The following is a 23357-nucleotide window of genomic DNA, read 5'->3' on the forward strand; positions in this document are numbered from 1 at the left end:
AGCAGCCCACAGTTGGGGGTCAGGCAACATAGCCAGGTGAGGCAAATTAGACTTGGCTCAAAGGGGAGTATGAGGGGAAAATATAGAAGGTTGACAATACTGAGCCCGCACCTGCTGCCACATCATGTTAGTGGTTTTCTTCAGAAGGTGCAGAAGGGGCCCACAGCCTCAGAGGACTAGATTATTAAGAGTAATGTAAGAGCCGACAGTGGTCACCTCCAGCGTAAGGGTTGTCCCTTGGCTGCAAGAACCACCATCACACCATAAGTGATACTGCAGACCAATAGTATAGACAGAAGTCAGGCAAAGAAAATCCCCCCTGGAAAATGGAAAGTTTTAATGTGGATTTGGCTAGCCGGGGGGGCTTGCCAGCCTAAATAAATAAACCACCAATACTATCCAGTTTAAAAAAAAAAAAGATTTGCAAACAGGTGTGTTTCTAAAAAAAGTAGAAAAACTAAGGAAAGTAAATAATTTTTAGCAGGTTATTTCTTTCCACCATAGATAGTGGAAGGGTATGCCAAGTGGCGCATCTCTGAGATAGGGATCAAAGCAGGAGGAGTAAGATGAGATCCACATAGGATTGGAGATGGTTACTAATACGAATCCCCAAGTATTTAAACTCTGTGATCCATTGCAATGGAGTGTCAGTAACAGGTGAAGCAGGCCAATGTCCAAGAGAGAATTAGATGGATTTGTCCAATTGATCCTTATCCCAGAGAAGGTATCAAACTCATTCGCCACCCAAAGAGTGGACTGCTGTGAAGAATAGGGGTCACTGAAAAACAGAAGAGCATTGTCCGCATATAGTGCCACTTTTTCAATAATGGAGCCCACCTAAATACCCTGAACCGCAGAGCAGAGTCTAGGATAGCTGCCAAGGGTACCATGGCCAGGGCGAAAAGCTCAGGGGACAGCCCTAGCATGTACCACAGTGAAGAGGAAAGGAATAGGATAGTTTGTTATTGCTGTGATTCTTGGCTGATGTGGAAGAGTAAAGCATTCATATCCAGGAGATGAATCAAGGCGAAAACCCAAACTTTTCCAGGACAGCCCAGAGTTAGGTCCACTCCACAGAATCAAAAGCCTTTTCGTCATTTATATCCGTTCCTTTGCCCGGGATGAATCCGGACTGATCCGCATCACCTAAGGCCAATATAACCTTGTTGAAATGAGAAGCAAGAATCTTGGCTAAGATTGGCTTAGTATCCACATTTAACAAGGAGATCAGATGATATGAGGAACATAAGTCTGGATTCCCACCATGCTTGGGAAGCACTAACACCACCGCTTCAGACATGGTAGGCGGGAGGGCATCAGTGGCCAGGGATTTACAAAGCATATCATGAATACATGGCACCAACTTCTCCGCATAGGCTTTATAGAATTCTACAGGAAGATCATCAGGGCCAGAGATTTTACCAGCTTGAAGGGACAAAAGAGCCTCAACCGTGATCAGACTATCTAGGTAGGGGTCAGAAAGGGGAGGTCCACTGTGGCCAAATAAGAAGCCAGTTTACCATCTGTATACATTGTCTTAGAACTGTAAAGGGAGTGATAATAGGAGACAAAGCATTCATTAATCAAGACCGGATCTGTAATGATGTCACCCATTGAAGACCGAATCCTAGCAATAGTGGTGGGGGCAAGATGTTTTCTGGTCAACCAGGCAAGCAATTTACCATTCTTCTCTCCATGTACAAAAATATGCTGAGACTGATGTAGCATTTCTTTTTTTAGAGGAGGACACTTTGCTAAGGGTCTCTTGCCAAGAATAGTAGGCCAAGGTGTCCTGAGCCCGCTCTAGGCACGTAGCCTTACATTTCGCTTGGTTTACTTCTAGTCTAGATATCCTAGACTGCCTGGGGGCGCAGAGCCATCATTGCCTCCAGTCTTAAAGATATATCAGGTACACTGACACGGTAACTGTTCTCCAGTTAACTCTCTATTCCCGTGACAGTATATATCTTTGTAACCTTACATACTGTAATTACATAGTTAGTCTAGCTAAAAAAAGACACAAGTCCATCTAGTTCAACCATAAAAGGCAAGAAAAGAAAAATATAATCCTATACCCACAGAGGAAGGTAAAAACCCCAGCTAAGCATGATCCAATTTCCACCTACAGGGAGAAATATTCCTTTCTGATCCCCTGAGAGGCAATTTAGGAAAGTCATGCTAAGCCAATGTCCAGATCCACTTGTCTAGCGTTTTCAAGATCAATTCTCCAGTAGTGAAGTGGACCCCGCCGTGCGCTCTGCACGGGCTCCACATGTTCACTTAATGCAACTCTTGAACTTCCATACCTCTGTACAGGATGGAGAATTTCTGCGGTGCAATTCGCTCCTGTTGCTATGGGAACTCGCTGCTAGGGGCTGTTCCACCTATAACTGGTACACGCTATCGACAGGGAGCTTGTTACACTTCTTTTATTCTACTTACAGTATGTCTTCACACTACTCCATTCCAAACCAGTGGCTTCATACCCCAACGTTTTAATACCCACTCAGTGAACTATGTGTGCCCTTACTTGATACACACTTCTTTAGTAAATTCAGACCAGGCAAGGACAACATTCAATACTTTACTTAAAGTGGTTGTAAAGGCTGAAGGTTTTTTTACCTTCATGCATTCTATGTACAGTATGAAGGTAAAAAACCTCTGTATGCAGCAGTGCCCCCAGCCCCCTCAGTACTTTCCTGAGCCTCATCGCGATCCAGCGATGTGAATTACAGCCTCGGCTGTCCCGGGTATCTGTCTCCTTATTGGCTGAGACAGCAAGCAGGAGGCATTGGCTCCCGCTGCTGTCAATGACAGCCAATCAGCCAATAAGAAGGGAGGGGGCAGGGCCAAGCCATGGTTCCGTGTGTGAATAGACACACGGAGTAGCAGGTGCCCCCATAGCAAGCTGCTTGCTGAGAGGGCACCCAACAGGAGGGAGGGGCCAGAAGAGCCTACGGGAGACCCCAGAAGAGGAGGATCCAGGCTGCTTTGTGCAAAACCACTGCACACATTAGGTAAGTATAGACATGTTTGTTATTTAAAAAAATAAAATAACATGAACCTTTGGAATTGCTTTAAGAAAGGTGCAAATTAGACATCTCATAGTTCAACAGATAAAAGTGTTATGCATTCCTAATTCCCTAACTATAACTACAGGCTCAGTGCTGCCCTGACATACCTTATTCAGTGTAGTCCAGCAATTACAGTCCTTCAGAACCACTCTCACACAGATGCAAGTCCTTCGGAGGCATGCTCCAATGCTGGTGTCTTCAGAGTGAACCCCAAGTTAAGTGTCTCTACTTGTGGGCAGTGTTGAACAATATCCTTCTGCTCCTCCAGGTCTCATCCTCCATCTCAGTCCCTTATGGGCCTTGGAACTCACAGTCGCGCTAACATCCTTGCAGGAGAACTCTCTCCAAATACCCCTCCTGGTACTTCACTAGGGGAGAACTCTCTGTTCCAGACCACTGACCCAATTTATATCTCACAGGACAAGTGGGCTGGATCGAGACAAGAACCAAAAGACAACCAATGAACTGGGAAGGTAATGACTCATACCCTTCCGGCCGGGACAACGCCTAACTAACTGTTTCAACCTGCCCAAATACTTTCATAAGTGAAATGGTAGCCTCTTACCAAATAGTGTGGATCATGTGCAAAAACAATGGTCAATAGTGCATGTTAAATATGATCAACATATATGAGTGTATCTTGGCATTTTGGACCTGTTTTGTGAAAAGTCCTTCATTATTTCCCTATTATGAAATGGGACTTTTGGTATCGTTTATTAGAACTTTATGAATTTTTTGCACTTATAGCACTTTTTTGATTTTATGAGTTGGATTTTTGCTTTTTGTACAGTATGATATACTGATTGATTTTTATTAATATTTATATTAGGTTTGGTTTGGCACATTTCAGATGAGAGGTATATAGAGCTACACTGTTTGTTTCTATTGTCATGCTCATTTGGTATCACAAAATGTGTCAGCAGCTTTATCCTAAACTTATTATACCCTAGCGCTGATATATCTTTGTTTTTCATTCAATGAGACATGACACAGCTACTTTAGGGAACTTTTTACCATTGTGGGAGGGGCAGAGACGCAAACTACTGCAGGAAATTTCCCCATTGTGGGAAGGGCAGAGACACAAACTACTGCAGGAAATTTCCCCATTGTGGGAGGGGCAGAGACACAAACTACTGCAGGAAATCTCACCATTGTGGGAGGAGCAGAGACACAAACTACTGCAGGAAATGTCACCATTGTGGGAGGGGCAGAGATACCAACTATTGCAAGGAAATTTCATAATTGTGGGAGGGGCAGAGACAAAAATACTGCAGGGAAATCCCCCCATTGTGGGAGGGGCAGAAACACAAACTACTGAAGGAAATTTCACCATTGAGGGAGGAACAGAGACCCAAACTACTGCAGGAAATCTCACCATTGTGGGAGGGGCAGAGACACAAACTACTGCAGGAAATCTCCCCATTGTGGGAGGGGCATAGACACAAACTACTGCAGGAAATCTCACCATTGTGGGAGGGGCAGAGACACAAACTACTGCAGGAAATATCACCATTGTGGGAGAGGCAGCGACACAGACTACTGCAGGGAAATCTCACCATTGTGGGAGGGGCATAGACACAAACTACTGCAAGAAATCTCACCATTGTGGGAGGGGCAGAGACACAAACTACTGCAGGAAATCTCACCATTGTGGGAGGGGCAGAGACACAAACTACTGCAGGAAATCTCCCCATTGTGGGAGGGGCAGAGACAGACTACTGCAGGGAAATCTCACCATTGTGGGAGGGGCAGAGACACAAACTACTGCAGGAAATCTCCCCATTGTGGGAGGATCAGAGACACAAACTACTGCAGGAAATCTCCCCATTGTGGGAGGGGCAGAGACACAAACTACTGCAGGAAATCTCCCCATTGTGGGAGGGGCAGAGACACAAACTACTGCAGGGAAATCTCACCATTGTGGGAGGATCAGAGACACAAACTACTGCAGGAAATCTCACCATTGTGGGAGGGGCAGATGCACAAACTACTTCTGGCAACTCTTAGAATTGTGGGAGGGGCAGAGACACAAACTACTGCAGGAAATGTCACCATTGTGGGAGGGGCAGAGACACAAACTACTGCAGGAAATGTCACCATTGTGGGAGGGGCAGATGCACAAACTACTTCTGGCAACTCTTAGAATTGTGGGAGGGGCAGAGACACAAACTACTGGAGAGAAATCTCACTATTGTGGGAGGGGCAAAGACAGAACTACTATTGGGAAATTACAGTACTGTAATGATAATCTGCAATATGTGACATCTCATGGATATCAGCATTACGTAAAAAAGTATTAACATTCATGAGATTCATTCCTCTTTCCCCTTAAATTCATACTTGCAGTCATGTCTTGAATTTTACCTACATGAAGAACGTCCACCAAATAGGCCACTTCAGCCCCCACAACACGGATATTATTTGCAGCTAGGGTGTAAAGAGTGCGGGATCCTCCAACCCAATCCACACAGATACAGTTCACATCTTCCACTTGCAGCATTGCCTGCAGACATTAATGATAAGAGATGTCAGATTGTCATAAACATTGGTAAACTGGAAAATAGCAGTATTCACTATAGCATCATGTTAGATTTTTATTGGTTTAGAATCCATTAGTACTTTATTATACAGTTAGCAGCAGATGAAGGCTGATCAAGTGCAGTGGAAATGGATGGGCAAGGGACAGTCAAGCTGGGAAATGAAGGCTAGATGTTGCTGGACTTCCTCCAGCCTGCAAATGAGGTGAGCGCTATCTGACTTGGGTTACCATTTAAAATAAATAACACCACACTAAATGGACACTAGTCAATTAATTGTTCTGTTGTGAATGCAAGTTCATTTATTTTGGGGTTAGAGTAATAAGTAAAGTACAGTACTTGCCCCTATAAAGATTGTACTGAGGTTTCTTTGATTCAATATTTATTTAAATATTTCTTTAAAATGTTCCTATACAGTATCCCAGCTTTTATCATTATCCTTTGATACAAATGCTTTGTTTTATTTAAGTGTGCAAAGCAATAGAAAGCAAATTATTAAATCTGTTTTCATTAGTTTGGTCATTTCTGTGAAACCATCCATAAAAGGTGAAGATGGAGAGCTCCAAAATGTTTTATCATGTAAGCTGATCTTTCTGCTGAGTTTTATGCACTTTGTATTTTTGGCGAGGTGCCTAGAAATTTTTTAATCTGATTCTGTCTCTCAATAAAATGCTTGATGATGAAAACAGAAAGAAAAGGTCACTTGTCAATCATTTCGCCGTGGCGTTGGCACACTCACCTTGCACATGTCGCTCAGCCAGCTTTCTTCTCCTTTATCGACGAAGCCATGAATAACAATTCGGGTCTTCCTGCTCGTCCTAAAGTTTGAGTAGGAAATAGTGGAGGAGTCTACAGCACTAATTTCCTGTTAAGAAAAAAAAGTGACAGTAAATGTCTCGATACTTGGGCCAGATATTGGCAGGATTTTTTCATTAGAAGCAGAACTAGTCGTTCCATTTTCAATGTTGCGGTTAACCTATTGAGCAGGTCTATCAACATATGTATGGAGGAAGGTGTATGTACTCTTCCCAGCTGTAGGTGGCCTTGTGCCATCACAGCATGCAAAATGGGTCTTGTAAGGGAATTTGTCATTTAGGGATTCTGTCCAATGCCTCGAGAAGCGAAGATATCCAACTTGACACAAAATTCTTATGAGAATTAGTGGCCATTTTAGGTGAGGGAACCTTTTAAATAGGTAACCACCATGACTCTGGCACACTTCCAGGTGAGTGGTTGGATAGCGACCGGAACCCGTTTGTGGGGGACAGCAATTAATATGGGGAGAGGTTCCAGGTGAGAAAGGATATCTCAGGGAAAGTTTCCTCAACACTTCATTCATTTCAGTGATCAGTTCGGGAGCGTTGAAACATTGCAGATTGCTGAAACTGTTCTTCAGGTATCTTCAAGGGACACTACCCCCGGGTAAATAAAGTCTTACTCCAGTAGCACACCTTGTCAAATACTGAGACTGGTTTTGTGTTGGACTGTTGTATCAAGTGCCAAGGACTTGCCTGTTGGTGATACCAATAAGACTATATCAGTGCACTAAATACTGTGTGTGATTCCTCCCAAAAGGGTACCATTTGGGTCCCGTCCACACTGGTAATGCAAGGGAAAATGTGTCATGCAGCTGAGCCATGATCAGGTCTTTCCAATGACCACAACAATTTTGGGCACAAGCAGATTCCAATACTTTATATAAAATAAATATAGTGTGCATACTGTTTATTTTTTTAAAGTATTGTATACTTGAAGGCTTTAATGGGTCAGGCTGGTGCCATAGGCAGAGACCTGGGTGCCCACTTAAAAATCTCACCTTACATGCTATTCAGTCCAACACTGAGATCCACTACATCAAAGGGACAAGCAGTTCTGCAATACTATGTTAAGTGCAGCCTGTCTGACATGAAGCACTGCAGAGCAAGAAGAGACTTGAAGTTACTTGCAGCCTATTTTGGAACTGCCAAGCATGCATATTTATGTGAATTGAGTAAGAAGGACGCAGTGATTGGCATGACTGCTGAAAGAGGGGTAGAACCAGACCTCCTGTACCAAGTTCTGTACTGGGCCTTGGCCCTAACAATGCAGTAGAGGGTCTAGGGGCAGAGAGAGGATACTCTAAATTCCTTTGATCACAGGTACAGGTTGTGGTACATGGAACATGGCACATGCACAGGTTGTGGCACATGGCACATGCATGGGTTGTGGCACCCATTGTGTTTTAGAAGGGATAGTTTAGGGTGTGTTCTGTATTCACATAATTGTGTTTAGTAGGGAGCCATCTGTTGATTATTCACTGCAATTACACCCTTTCTGTATTTTTATCAATAAAGAACAGGAAGTGCCTCATGTTTGTTAAAAATAAAGCTTTAGTTTCTAGAAGAACACACCACTGAAGGCCTCCTTTCTCTCTTTGATATACATATGCCTGTAGGTTTATTGGTTGTGTTTCCTAAAGTCACATATATATTTAGATCGCATTTACATGTGATTTGTAGGTAGCAGTTTGCAAGAAATGTGTTCATTGTAAGCATTTGTGAGATACATATATACAAGCATATTGTAACTTCAGTTTATGTAATTGTATTGTAGTTCTACAGAGCTATTCACAGATGTAAATTCAGTTTTGGAATAAAACACAATGCTGCTTTTGTCAGTTTTGTTAGTTAGTAGAGATGAGCGAATCGAAGTAGGCGAAGTGGAATTCGTTTCGAATATTAGGAAAATTTCGATTCGCGACGAATCCGAAAATTAGCATACTTCGGATGCGCGAATCGAAATTTTTCCTAAAATGGCGGCGACATGTGCGGCGACGGAGCGGGGATGTCTGGGAAGGCGCGCAGACCCATAATGCATTCATTCATGACATGTGATCGCATTAGCCAATCAGCAGCCAGCCAGCCAGCACTGTGTAATGGTCGAGCTATAAATGGCGGCCATTTTAGAATTCTCCATTTGCCTCCAGTCATTCAACAGAGGCAGACCTGGCTGTATTGAGGGAGAGAGTTAGGGACACAGAAACGTTACTTAGGGCCACAGAAACGTTACTTAGGGCCACAGAAACGTTACTTAGGGCCACAGAAGCGTTACTTAGGGCCACAGAAGCGTTACTTAGGGCCACAGAAACGTTACTTAGGGCCACAGAAGCGTTACTTAGGGCCACAGAAGCGTTACTTAGGGCCACAGAAGCGTTACTTAGGGCCACAGAAACGTTACTTAGGGCCACAGAAACGTTACTTAGGGCCACAGAATCGTTACTTAGGGCCACAGAAACGTTACTTAGGGCCACAGAAACGTTACTTAGGGCCACAGAAACGTTACTTAGGGCCACAGAATTGTTACTTAGGGACAGACACAGAATTGTTACTTAGGGACAGACACAGAATTGTTACTGAGGGACACAGAATTGTTACTGAGGGACACAGAACCGTTACTTAGGGCCACAGAATCGTTACTTAGGGCCACAGAATCATTACTTAGGGCCACAGAAACGTTACTTAGGGCCACAGAATTGTTACTTAGGGACAGACACAGAATTGTTACTGAGGGACACAGAATTGTTACTGAGGGCCACAGAACCGTTACTTAGGGCCACAGAATCGTTACTTAGGGCCCCAGAAACGTTACTTAGGGTCACAGAATTGTTACTTAGGGACAGACACAGAATTGTTACTGAGGGACACAGAATTGTTACTGAGGGCCACAGAATCGTTACTTAGGGCCACAGAAACGTTACTTAGGGCCACAGAAACGTTACTTAGGGCCACAGAAACGTTACTTAGGGCCACAGAATTGTTACTTAGGGCCACAGAATTGTTACTGAGGGACACAGAATTGTTACTGAGGGACACAGAATTGTTACTGAGGGACACAGAATTGTTACTGAGGGCCACAGAACCGTTACTTGGCCACAGAATCGTTACTTAGGGCCACAGAATCGTTACTTAGGGCCACAGAAACGTTACTTAGGGTCACAGAATTGTTACTTAGGGACAGACACAGAATTGTTACTGAGGGACACAGAATTGTTACTTAGGGACACAGAATTGTTACTTAGGGCCACAGAATCGTTACTTAGGGCCACAGAATCGTTACTTAGGGCCACAGAACCGTTACTTAGGGCCACAGAACCGTTACTTAGGGCCACAGAACCGTTACTTAGGGCCACAGAATCGTTACTTAGGGCCACAGAATTGTTACTTAGGGACAGACACAGAATTGTTACTGAGGGACACAGAATTGTTACTGAGGGACACAGAACCGTTACTTAGGGCCACAGAAACGTTACTTAGGGATACAGAATTGTTACTCAGGGACAGACACAGAATTGTTACTGAGGGACACAGAATTGTTACTGAGGGACAGACACAGAATTGTTACTCAGGGACAGACACAGAATTGTTACTCAGGGACAGACACAGAATTGTTACTCAGGGACAGACACAGAATTGTTACTCAGGGACAGACACAGAATTGTTACTCAGGGACACAGAACCGTTACTTAGGGCCACAGAAACGTTACTTAGGGACACAGAATTGTTACTCAGGGACAGACACAGAATTGTTACTCAGGGACAGACACAGAATTGTTACTGAGGGACAGACACAGAATTGTTACTGAGGGACAGACACAGAATTGTTACTGAGGGACACAGAATTGTTACTGAGGGACACAGAATTGTTACTGAGGGACACAGAATTGTTACTCAGGGACAGACACAGAATTGTTACTCAGGGACACAGAATTGTTACTCAGGGACACAGAATCATTTAATTAAAGAGTATGTCAGACAACATGCAGAGGAGTGGCAGAGGAGGCAATGTTTTAGGAGCGAGCAGACGTGGCAGCAGAGGAAGGGGTCGAGGCAGCACTAGTCGCAGCCAGAGGCCATTGCTCCCGGTGTCATCCAGCGGTCGTGTCTCCACCGACAACCCTGCCGTCATCGATTGGTTGGCTCGGTCGTCTTCCTCTTCCCAGGTCACCTCTGACACCTACAGCCAGCGGTCGGTGGGTACATCAGACACAACCGTTAGTTGGCATGGCCCGGGAGCAAGCCCACTGAAATCACGTGTCCTCGACCTGCCCCTGTCCTTTGGTGTTCCCTCACCAAGCGAAGTATCGCATGCTGTGGGCTCAGCCCCACTGTACAGTGAGGAAGAGCTAACAGAGGGCGGTCAGGAACGGGGGGAGACATCCGCCTCTTCAGCAGCCAGGCGAAGAAGTAGTGGCGAGGAGAGTGGCTCGGTAGCCGGTCTAGAGACAGGTCTGTCTCCTGACCCACACGCAGCCGAGGGGGCTAGTAGTGAGGCGGAGACCCTAATTGATGATGATGAGGCTGATCGCACTTGGCAGCCTCGTCGTCATCAGGCTATTGCTTCCGCATCATCAGGAGAAGAGGGTGGCAGCTTGGCAGCGAGCAAAACAGTCGGTGGGTTGCCCAGGAGGCAGCAGGGTCGCAGCAGTGTCAGTGGAGGCAAACGGCCATGGAGTAGAGCACCAGCTCCACTGCAGCCATCCACCATGGCCAGTAGTGGTGCCGGTGTGCACGGAGGAAGTAGCAGTCAGCCAGTGAGGAGTATCGGGGGCAAAGTTTCCTACTCGGCGGTGTGGCAATTTTTCGTCAAGCCGCCCGAGGAAGTAAACGTAGCCGTATGTCGACTATGTGGCCAGAAAGTCAAGCGTGGCCAGGGTCCCATGTTGGGACTACAGCGTTGCGGCAGCATATGCAGCGTCGCCATTTGGTGGCCTGGGAAAACCGTGATAAAGATACGGCGGTTCTGCCTGCCCCAGCCCCCGCTCCATCACCCGCTCCGTTACTTGCTCCGTCACCCGACGTCAATCGCCCTCTATCAGCCAGTCAAGGCTCCAACACCTCTGCTGAGGGGAGTTGTCGCTCGTTGGCATCTTCCGCTCGTTCAGATGCTCCTTCTCCTGCTACTCCTCTTCACGGATTCCGTCAGCAGTCTTTCTTGGAATCCGTTTCCAAGAGACACAGTTTGCGAGCACGCACCCGACGGTGCAAAAGCTGAACGTCCTCCTGTCCAAGCTGCTGGTGCTGCAGTCCCTCCCTTTCCAAGTGGTGGACTCAGCACCTTTCCGAGAAATGATGGCTTGTGCCGCGCCGCGGTGGAGAGTGCCAAGCCATCATTTCTTCGCCAAAAAGGCAGTGCCAGCTCTGCATTCACACGTAGAAGAGATGGTGGGCCAGTCTTTGAGCATGTCGGTCTCTGCCAAAGTGCACGGCAGCGCCGACGTGTGGAGCTGTAACTACGGTCAGGGACAGTACATGTCATTTACGGCCCACTGGGTGAACGTGGTGCCGTCACAGCCGCACCAGCAACTTGGACAGGTCACGCCGCTTTTGCCTCCACGTTTGCACGTCCTTGGTCCACAAAATATGTCCGCCTCTACCACCTCTTCTTCCTTCGTGTCCTCAGCCGCCACCCCCGTGCCAAGTCCCATTACCCGACCGGCATATCACATGTGCAGGGCGCAACGGTGTCACGCTGTGCTGCACCTGGTATGCCTTGGCGAACGTAGTCACACAGGGGAGGAACTTCTCAGTGTAATGAACAGAGAAATCGACAGATGGCTGTCTCCGCGCAAACTGAAAATCGGAACCATGTTGACCGACAACGGAAAGAACATGGTGTCTGCTCTGCGTCAAGGAAGGTTGTGCCATGCGCCATGCATGGCTCACGTGTTCAATCTGGTTGTCAAGCGGTTCCTAAAATCCACCATCCCACTGCAAGACATCCTTAAAATGTCACGTAAACTTTGCATGCATTTCAGCCATTCCTACACCGCAAAGCACACCCTCATTGAGCTGCAGCGGCAGAACGGAATTCCACAGCATTGCCTGATCTGCGATGTTGCAACAAGGTGGAATTCAACCCTACACATGTTAGACCGCCTTTACGAACAGCGAAAGGCCATCACCGATTTCCTGATGTTACAAGCGGATAAAGGTACTCCCCTGTGTAACTTCGATGTCAGCCATTGGCAGCTCATGCGTGACACCTGCTGCTTGCTGAGGCCCTTTGAGGAGGCCACGCTATTCGTGAGTCGGCAGGACTATGGGATGAACGAAGTCATTCCTCTGTTGCACGTCCTGGAACAAATGCTGTTAACAATGGCTGGTCAGGGTGCGGTAGACGTGGCGCACAGATCTCAACGCCACATGACCCCTGTGGGGGCAGGACAGGAAGAAGAGGAGGAGGTAGAGGAGGACATTTGTGCTCAGGAATTATTGAGTGAAATGGGTGGTTTTTCCACTCAGCGGACAGGAGTGGAGGAGCAGGAGCATCTGGTAGAGGAGGAGGAGGAGGAGACAGAGGACCCAGACGCACCGTGGCAGTATGCTGTGGAGATGGAGGCAGGGAGTCCCTCGCATTCCTTGGCACAAATGGCCCATAGCATGCTCGGTTGCTTGCGTAGCGACAGCCGAATAATAACCATCAGACAGAGGGATGACTTTTGGCTGTCCACCTTGTTGGACCCTCGCTACTGTTCAAAAATGGTGGCCTTTTTCACACCTGCTGAGAGGGAGGCCAAAATAACGTACTATAAAAACCACCTATGTAGTCAGTTGGTCTCTGCCTTTGTGCGCCAACGTCCATCCTCAGACACTGTGGGCCCTGTGCGCTCGCGTTCCGCTGCCATGGCAGCAGGGGAGGGGTGGGGTGGTAGGAGCAGTGGCAGCTCCACCAGCAGCGGCTGCCTCAGTCTGCAGTCGATGATGAGTAGCTTTCTTCACCAGCGCAGTGAGGAAACTACTAACCAGCCGCAGCAGCAGCAGCATCAGGTGGACCTGGAGCAGGACCTCAAACAACAGGCTTGGGCCTACTTGGACAGCACCCTGCCAACCGAGGTAGACAATCCCCTTGACTACTGGGCAACGAAACTTGACCTTTGGCCCCAACTAGCTGAATTTGCCCTTGAAAGGCTGTCATGCCCGGCCAGTAGCGTGGCATCGGAGCGCGTGTTTAGTGCGGCAGGAGGTATTGTAACTCCGCGGAGGACACGACTGTCCACCCAAAGTGTGGAGAGACTCACGTTTGTGAAAATGAATCAGGCGTGGATTAGTCTGGATTTCAAACCACCAGTTCCTGACACAACTGACTAAATCCGCCATGAATCATGCCCCAAACATGTGCCACTTTCAGGTCTCCTCACACACTGCTGGTGTGTTCCATTTTTTGTCATAGGGTGCTGGCAGATTACGGGCCTCCCATAGCTGCTGCCAGGCCCCTAATCTGCCATGGGCCCCTGTACCGCCTCCTCATGCTGCTGCCAGGTCCACAGTGTCTCATGGGTCCCTGTACGGCCTCCCATTGCTGCTGTCTCCATCGCCACACTCTGCCATGTGCCACTTTCAGGTCTCCTCACACACTGCCGGTGTGTTCCATTTTTTTGTCATAGGGTGCTGGCAGATTATGGGCCTCCCATTGCTGCTGCCAGGCCCCTAATCTGCCATGGGCCCCTGTACCGCCTCCTCATGCTGCTGCCAGGTCCAGAGTCTCTCATGGGTCCCTGTACGGCCTCCCATTGCTGCTGTCTCCATCGCCACACTCTGCCATGTGCCACTTTCAGGTCTCCTCACACACTGCTGGTGTGTTCCATTTTTTGTCATAGGGTGCTGGCAGATTACGGGCCTCCCATTGCTGCTGCCAGGCCCGTAATCTGCCATGGGCCCCTGTACCGCCTCCTCATGCTGCTGCCAGGTCCACAGTGTCTCATGCCATGTGCCACTTTCAGGTCTCCTCACACTGCTGGTGTGTTCCATTTTTTGTCATAGGGTGCTGGCAGATTACGGGCCTCTCATAGCTGCTGCCAGGCCCCTAATCTGCCATGGGCCCCTGTACCGCCTTCTCATGCTGCTGCCAGGTCCACAGTGTCTCATGGGTCCCTGTACGGCCTCCCATTGCTGCTGTCTCCATCGCCACACTCTGCCATGTGCCACTTTCAGGTCTCCTCACACTGCTGGTGTGTTCCATTTTTTGTCATAGGGTGCTGGCAGATTACGGGCCTCCCATAGCTGCTGCCAGGCCCCTAATCTGCCATGGGCCCCTGTACCGCCTCCTCATGCTGCTGCCAAATCCAGAGTCTCTCATGGGTCCCTGTACGGCCTCCCATTGCTGCTGCCAGGAGGCAGCAGGGTCGCAGCAGTGTCAGTGGAGGCAAACGGCCACGGAGTAGAGCACCAGCTCCACTGCAGCCTACCACCACGGCCAGTAGTGGTGCCGGTGTGCACGGAGGAAGTAGCAGTCAGCCAGTGAGGAGTAGCGGGGGCAAAGTTTCCTACTCGGCGGTGTGGCAATTTTTCGTCAAGCCGCCCGAGGAAGTAAACGTAGCCGTATGTCGACTATGTGGCCAGAAAGTCAAGCGTGGCCAGGGGGCCCATGTTGGGACTACAGCGTTGCGGCAGCATATGCAGCGTCGCCATTCGGTGGCCTGGGAAAACCGTGATAAAGATACGGCGGTTCTGCCTGCCCCAGCCCAGGGTTCCATTTTGTCATAGGGTGCTGGCAGATTACGGGCCTCCCATTGCTGCTGCCAGGCCTTAATCTGCCATGGGCCCCTGTACCGCCTCCTCATGCTGCTGCCAGGTCCACAGTGTCTCATGGGTCCCTGTACCGCCTCCCATTGCTGCTGTCTCCATCGCCACACTCTGCCATGTGCCACTTTCAGGTCTCCTCACACTGCTGGTGTGTTCCATTTTTTGTCATAGGGTGCTGGCAGATTACGGGCCTCCCATTGCTGCTGCCAGGCCCGTAATCTGCCATGGGCCCCAGTACCGCCTCCTCATGCTGCTGCCAGGTCCACAGTCTCTCATGGGTCCCTGTACGGCCTCCCATTGCTGCTGTCTCCATCGCCACACTCTGCCATGTGCCACTTTCAGGTCTCCTCACACTGCTGGTGGGTTCCATTTTTTGTCATAGGGTGCTGGCAGATTACGGGCCTCCCATTGCTGCTGCCAGGCCCGTAATCTGCCATGGGCCCCCGTACCGACTCCTCATGCTGCTGCCAGGCCCGTAATCTGTCATGGGCCCCTGTTGTCGCTTGTTGGCATATTCCGCTCGTTCAGATGCTCCTTCTCCTGCTACTCCTCTTCACGGATTCCGTCAGCAGTCTTTCTTGGAATCCGTTTCCAAGAGACAACAGTTTGCGAGCACGCACCCGACGGTGCAGAAGCTGAACGTCCTCCTGTCCAAGTTGCTGCTGCCAGGCTCGTAATCTGTCATGCGCCCCTGTACCGCCTCCTCATGCTGCTGCCAGGTCCAGAGTGTGTCATGGGCCCCCGTACCGACTCCTCATGCTGCTGCCAGGCCCGTAATCTGTCATGGGCCCCTGTACCGCCTCCTCATGCTGCTGCCAGGTCCAGAGTGTGTCATGGGTCCCTGTACGGCCTCCCATTGCTGCTGCCAGGCCCGTAATCTGCCATGGGCCCCCGTACCAACTCCTCATGCTGCTGCCAGGCCCGTAATCTGTCATGGGCCCCTGTACCGCCTCCTCATGCTGCTGCCAGGTCCAGAGTGTGTCATGGGTCCCTGTACGGCCTCCCATTGCTGCTGTCTCCATCGCCACGCTCTGCCATGTGCCACTTTCAGGTCTCCTCACACTGCTGGTGGGTTCCATTTTGTCATAGGGTGCTGTATGGCCTCCCATTGCTGCTGCCTCCACCGCCACACTGTGGCTCCACACTCTGGTTTTGGCCCCGTGACTGCCCAAATGAGTGAAGTGTGCGGTGATTCTAAGATCGACGGCACTCATCTGCATGTCATACTGACTGACAGTATTATTTCTCTTCCCCAGCAGACTCCAAGGGCATTTAAATTAAAGGTACAGTGTTCTGCACTAATATAAAGGCTCTCTGAAGCCTAGAAACACCCTTTTATAAGTTAAATTCGCAGCGAATATATTCGACTCGAATCAAAATTTTTTCACGAATTCGCCGAATCAGTCGAATCGAATTTTTGAATAATTCACTCATCTCTATTAGTTAGATGTCACCTAACCATTAGTACAGCAAAGGGTGTGCAGCAAACACTTTTTGATGTAGGTGCCCTTTGTATATGGCTCACCACCTTAGTGTTGTGTGGAAACTAGTGTGCACCATAAGCACCGTGAACATTCACCCCCTTGTTTCCATTTTTTCCAGCAAAAACTAGACATTCCATTCACCTTCCAAAAAATATTACAAGGAGAGGCAAGCTTAAAGTACAAAGCAGAAGTGCTGCACATTGAGGTTGTAAAAAGTGAGCAATTCGTGCAGAACAGACAGGTGGTAGGACCGCACAAACTAGACGTAGGGCACATCTGACTTTTTTTCCCCAAAGTTGCCAACCAATACATTTACAGCACACAGTATACAGAGTATTCTGATCCCAGACATGGCTTTGCTGTCCTCACCTGAAAGTTGTTATTGTTGGCCTGAGTATAAAGCAGGAATCGGGCATTAATTTTCTCCGGAGCCCAGGGCAACTGGGCAATGGGTCTCTCCACTGTGCCAGCCCAGGGGACGTTGTCCGTAAAACATCCAATTCTGGAGTAACAGACCTCTCCACCTGCAAATGGCACAGGGAACGTCATCACCAACGAGCCAAAGAAGCTCAAAATATCATTTGTCTAATGTCCAGAGCATCATACAGGATTATATATATATATATATATATATATATATATATATATATATATATATATATATATAGGGAAAAAATGGAGACAATATATATATAATAGATCAATCCATCTAATAGGCTATAAATGTAATAATTCAAATAAATTATTATTGGAGCTGCTATTTTTAAACCAATTAAACAATATGTGAAGTGAATGGAAATACCACAAATAGCGCTCTCAACCTACAAATACACGTAAATAAATTTAAAATTATATAACCAGTGTGTAAATAAATATAAATAAACATATAAATTAAATAAAAAACAATAAAAAACAAAATACTGCCACCAAATAAAGTGGCAATATTGTGCCAAAAAACTCAAAATTTCAAAAAAAGTCCACTAAGTGTAGTCCAAAGATATAAATCTTTCTTCAATGAAAGTATATTCTCCACATGTGAATATCTCTGTGCTCAACACCCCATCAAAGTGCTAACTCACCAGATGCTGGTGATTAATCAGCATATCTTTCAAATATCAATGGATGTGGAAGATTCAGCAGCATACCGATTATAATCATTCATCAGGTGGTTAATCTCATTATACTCCGTCATGGTAAATATAATATACATGTGGATAGATAAAAAACACTCACCATAGCATAATACCATTTAAATATTTATTCTTCAAATTCCCCCTTTTAAAATCAAACTCTTTCATAAGTATATACGTCTGCAATCTGCAATACACAGTCTCCAGCTCCCACAGTGGCATCTCACCAGCCGTACTCGGCAACTGATGACGCGGTTGCGGTCACATGGTCTGCCACATGGTGGCGGCATACATGATGACATCACTGCTTAATTATTATTATTATTATACAGTATTTATAAAGCGCCAATAGTTCGCTCAGCGCTGTACATTACAAAGGGGGACAGAACATGTGACAGAACAATACCAATACAATGCAAAACATGAGGGGATCGAGGGCCCTGCTCTTTCGAGCTTATTCATGTCTAATGCGTTTTGTCACACGACTTCGTCCGAGGGGATGATCAGCAGTGAGACATACGAACTCTTATAGAACAGCACGTACTGTCATAGGTCGGCTTTAATTAACGCACCACTGCCCTCTGATGAATGAGCACATGATGGCATATACTCCACTGGTTGCCTAAATAGACATAATATCAGGAGTGGGCCAGAAAATTACTCCCTATTGCCATCTTGTGTTCAAACAACTAATTCGCAGTGCAAAAACTTTAAAGGTGACACAGCTGTATACTGAATAAAACTTATATAACAAATAACAATCTACATAAAAAAATACAAATTACCGACACAATATAAAATATAAAATAAAATAAAAATTCAGTTCCACAATTAATCACCGATAAAGAAATTCAAATCTAATTCCACATTTAGACCATTAGGGGTCAGAGCATCAGTTAAATCAATCCATCTTGTTTCACATTTTAATAGTTCTCCTATTCTATTTGACCCACGCCACATACAAAGAATAGTATCTACTCCCCAATATTTATTACAGGACGGATCTCGACTATGACATTTTCTAAAGTGCATAGACACACTATGATATTTCTAACTTTCATTATATTTTTCAAATGTTCCAAAATTCTAATCCTTAAATGTCTTTTTGTACGGCCTATATAAATTAAACCGCACAGGCCTTCAAGGGCATATACCACATGAGTTGACTCACATGTAATAAAAGTGGTTATATCTAACTCCCTTCCATTATAATTAGAAAGGAACTTGGTAAGTCCACTGTATCTATTCTTAACTAATCGGCAAGCTGAGCATTTTTTGCATGAGTAGAAGCCTTTTTTATCCCATACATATCCAACTGTTTGAGTGGATCCAAAATCTTTTTAACCACTTTATCCCCAATAGTGGGGGCCTTCCTATAGATGAACATGGGTTTATTTGGAATAACAGATCCCTATATTCTATCCATTTTTAATATATGCCAATGCCTGTTAAAAATACTTTGTACATCTCTATATTGTGCATTAAAGTTAGATATGAAACCCTATTGATGTTTATCATTCAATTCTACTGTTGTTTTTTCCCCAAGAAGTTGTTCCCTGGGTATATTGTATATCTCATTCACAGCTTCCTGGAGAAATTCTTGATTGTACCCTTTATCAACAAATCTACCCATATTAGTTTCCGATTGATCCAAAAAAATCGCTATCCTGGCAACAATTCCTCCTGAGTCACATAATCTGACCTTTTGGAATATTTTTAAACCATAATGGATGATGTCCAGTAAACGATGGGAGATAAAGATTATGGTCAGTATATTTAAAGTAAGTTTTGGTTAGTAAAGTATCTTCTTTCCTGAAGAGTCAATATGTCTCACTGCTGATCAGCCCCTCAGACGAAGTCGTGTGACGAAACGCGTTAGTGCATGATCGAGCAGTGACGTCATCAAGTACGCCGCTACCACGTGGCCGGACCATATGACCGCAACCGTGTAATTTTTTGCTGAGTACGGCTGGTGAGATGCCACTGTGGGAGCTGGAGACTGTGTATTGCAGATTGCAGACGTATATACTTATGAAAGGTGGTTTATTTACTTGCATATTGTGAGTTTGATTTTAAAGGGGGGAATTTGAAGAATAAATATTTAAATGGTATTATGCTATGGTGAGTGTTTTTTATCTATCCACATGTGGATTATATTTACCATGACGGAGTATAATGAGATCAACCACCTGATGAATGATTAATCACCAGCATCTGGTGAGTTAGCACTTTCATGGGGTGTTGAGCACGGAGATATTCACAATTGTGGAGAATATATTTTCATTGAAGAAAGATTTAAATATTTGGACTACACTTAGTGGACTTTTTTTAAAATTTTCTTTGAGTTTTTTGGCACAATATTGGCACTTTATTTGGTGGCAGTTTTTTATTGTTTTTTGTTTAATTTATTTTATATGTTTATATTTATTTACACACTGGTTATATAATTTTAAATTTATTTAAGTGTATTTGAAGGTTGAGAGCGCTATTTGTGGTATTTCCATTCACTTCATCATACAGGATTATTATACAAAGCAATGTGCACAGAAACCATTCATATCTATATTTAATTGCCTCGAAAGCACTCAATAATATGACTGGTTGCTGTCAACTACTTAAACTAGAGCTAAACTCAAAAAATGTTTTGCTATGGTATAGGGAACATCTAGAAATGCTAAATGTGACTAAGCAGTGGCCTGAAAAACATACCTGTCTGGAATTCCCCCTGAAAAATAGCAGTGTACTTCCTGGTATATGAGGGTGCCTAGGCACTCATAGCCGGGACCAAACGCAGTACCCAAGATTTTAGTAAACAGATAGATACTGGGCCAAGACAGGGGTATGGGGCAGAAGAGGCACCTGCCCCGAGGGGGGGGGGGGTGCTGGGAGTTCCTCTGTACAAAGCCCCATACCACCACCTCCAGCGCTAGCCCTGTGCTCCCCACTGGCCGCTGTCTTTTGTAAACACAGAAGCAGCTTCCTGTGCCAATCCTGTGTTTACACATGACAGCGCGCCTCAGGTGACAGCGCCTCCTCAGTTCAGGAGGAGAAACTGCCAGGATGCTAGGCATGGAGAGCTCTGTAGTAGTACTGGGATGGGGGTTGATTGGGGGGAGGGGGGTGCTCTGTGCACTATGGGGGCTAGAAGGTGGGAGAAGCTCTGTGTACTTGGAGGTTCTAGGGTGTGGGGGGAGCTCTGTACTGAGGGGGACAGGGGGTTGGGAAGAGCTTTGTGTACTGGCGGGAACTAGGAGATGGAGTGAGCCCTGTGTATTGGGGGGAAGTGCTAGGAGGAGGGGGGGGGCTCTGTGTATTGTGGGGTGTGGGGGGGGGAATGTACTGGAAAGGAGAGGGACCTCTGTACTGGAAAGGAGAGGGACCTCTGTTCTGGGGGGTTAGGGTGAGTTCTGTACTGGGAAGGTGGGAGGAGGGGTAAGTTTTCTGTACTGAAATGGGGGTGGGAGGAGTAGTGAACTTTGTGTAATGGGGGATGGGAGGAGGGGGGAGCCCTGTGTACTGGGAGGGCTAGAGGGTGGCGGAAACTCTGTTTTGGGGGTATGGGAGGAGGGTGGAGCTCTGTTCTGGGAGACTGGTTAGGGGAAGCAATATACTGGGGGGAGTGGGAGGCTCCCAGGCACACTCCCTCCCAGACTTCCACCTCTACTAAGAGGACCCAGTCCATGCCTCCCGGGCCTTAAGGACCCTGCTGCAGGACCCACAGAAGAAGGACAGAGACTACAGATATTCCTCCCATGTTCTGTGCCACTTCGCCTGGGACTTCAGCCCTGTAAAGAGCCTTTTAGTTCAGCTCTGCAGGAGACGTCTTAGCAGCTCTGGGGTAACTTGCTCCTATGCCCCAAACTACTCGGCTCTTCCCACAGCTGACCTTTATATGGCCAGCATTACAATCCTGACATCACTAAGGAGGAACATTTCTAAAAGGGAACCTAATAACCAATTTCAAATTACCCTTTACCATACTATACTGGGAACAGAACCATCTAGTGGCAAGCAAGCTAATTGCACCTGCCAACATGCAGCTTCCACTTGCCCACACATTTCTCTGTGTACAGCCTCTTAGTTGTGCATCCGTTGTGGGCGATCTAAGGCACTGCTGTTCTCAGGAGATTGAGAATGAGATTTGATGATGTTACTACGATGCTGCTCACTGTTCTCCTTGCTGGAGGCTCTGACAGGAGCAAGCAAACCCCTGCCTCTACCAACCTGGCCACCCCTAACATCAAGAAATGGGGAAAAAGAAGACATGCTGATCCAGCAATAGGGAAAGGTCAGCTGCTTGTAGACTACAGGCAATACAGGTAATTTCTGGGAACAGCCTCCAGAGTTCAGTTTATCTTTAAAGTGTAAGTTCACCTTTACAGAAAATCTGTAAGGTGACCTTACACTGGACCCCCTCCCCATCCCCCCGGTTTTGTTGTACCAGTGTCCCGCGATCCCTCGCTGTCAGGTTGCTGGGATGCTGCTTCACTGGTCCAGGGATTTTAAATCACAGAGGCTTAATCCCCTGTCTTTGCCTCTCAGCGTGTATGGACAAGAGGTATTTTAACTGGTCAGCACCATCGCGTGGATGGTGCTGACCAATCAGATCGATATATATATAGATTTTCTGTAAAGGGGAACTTACACTTTAGAGAATATGTAAACCCAACATTTCCTATTCCTGATATTTGCCTGCTGTACCATGTACTTGTATGAAGAAGTATCTTGTTCTCTTTGTATGGCTTCCTTTGTGTGAAATCTCTGGTGTTCCTGCCAATCCCTCTCCTTTCCTATTAAAAACTGACCAATAAGGTATGAAAGCACAGCATGGTCAGTTCTCTAGCTGTGCTGAGACCCCCCCCCCCTTTCGTACAGTCATTCATGGGAAAGATCAGTGAACTGCTCTTTCTCCTCCCACAGCTCTTATATAGTTAAAAACAGAGGGTTTGTGATAAAAAAGTGAACAAAAAATTGTATTTATAATGTAACTATATGTTCTATTCTATACACAAATGTTTTGCCTTTCAGTTCTTTTATAAGCAGCGTTTTCAGTGCGAATTCTGCACCGCATCAGATTTGTACCCCGTTCATGCGAACCGCAGTGTGTTAAGTTAACAATATTCCGAAAGCGGTCCCCAAAACGCAGTGAAATGTGCAGAATCGGATCACATAGGTGTAAATACCCATTTGATTTGATTCTAGTGCGGACCAAAAAATGGTCCTGCACGTTTTTGGTGCGGGTGCGGAGTGACTAGAGCCATACAAAATGTACGAGTCCAATCGCACAGCACAGAAATCGCATGTAATTTGAAAAGGAATGCAGTGCGGTTACTGTGCGAATCACATGCGATATACCGCCCCGCATGTATATGAACCTAGGCTAAACTCTTTACAAATTTTTATCCCAATATATATTCTTAATTCCATTGCTCTCGGGGTTTTTCAAATTACCAACTTCATTTTTTTTTTTTTTTGATGCTGTGATCAGACTTCCTGTTAGAAGGTGACTACGTTCATTCTGCATGGTCCCACTGTATGTAGAAATGTAGCCACTCCCTCTTGTTTGTTCTCA

General features: G+C 46.5%; 1 protein-coding gene across 1 annotated transcript in view; it reads right to left on the reverse strand.

Annotated features, from left to right (window-relative positions):
* The window catches only part of LOC149446059 (pancreatic triacylglycerol lipase-like), a 50909-nt gene that overhangs the window by 23036 nt on the left and 4516 nt on the right, over nucleotides 1-23357 (reverse strand). The window contains exons 3-5 of the mRNA XM_089653031.1: nucleotides 17025-17179; nucleotides 6351-6476; nucleotides 5443-5577 (exon numbers count right to left, since the gene is read on the reverse strand). Coding sequence (XP_089509157.1) covers nucleotides 5443-5577; nucleotides 6351-6476; nucleotides 17025-17179 — 416 coding nt within the window. The remainder of the gene's footprint in view (nucleotides 1-5442; nucleotides 5578-6350; nucleotides 6477-17024; nucleotides 17180-23357) is intronic.

The sequence above is a fragment of the Staurois parvus genome, unplaced genomic scaffold, assembly GCF_062004578.1.
Source record: "Staurois parvus isolate SC_StPar_1 unplaced genomic scaffold, SC_StPar_1.0 ptg000697l, whole genome shotgun sequence".
Taxonomy (NCBI): Eukaryota; Metazoa; Chordata; class Amphibia; order Anura; family Ranidae; genus Staurois; species Staurois parvus.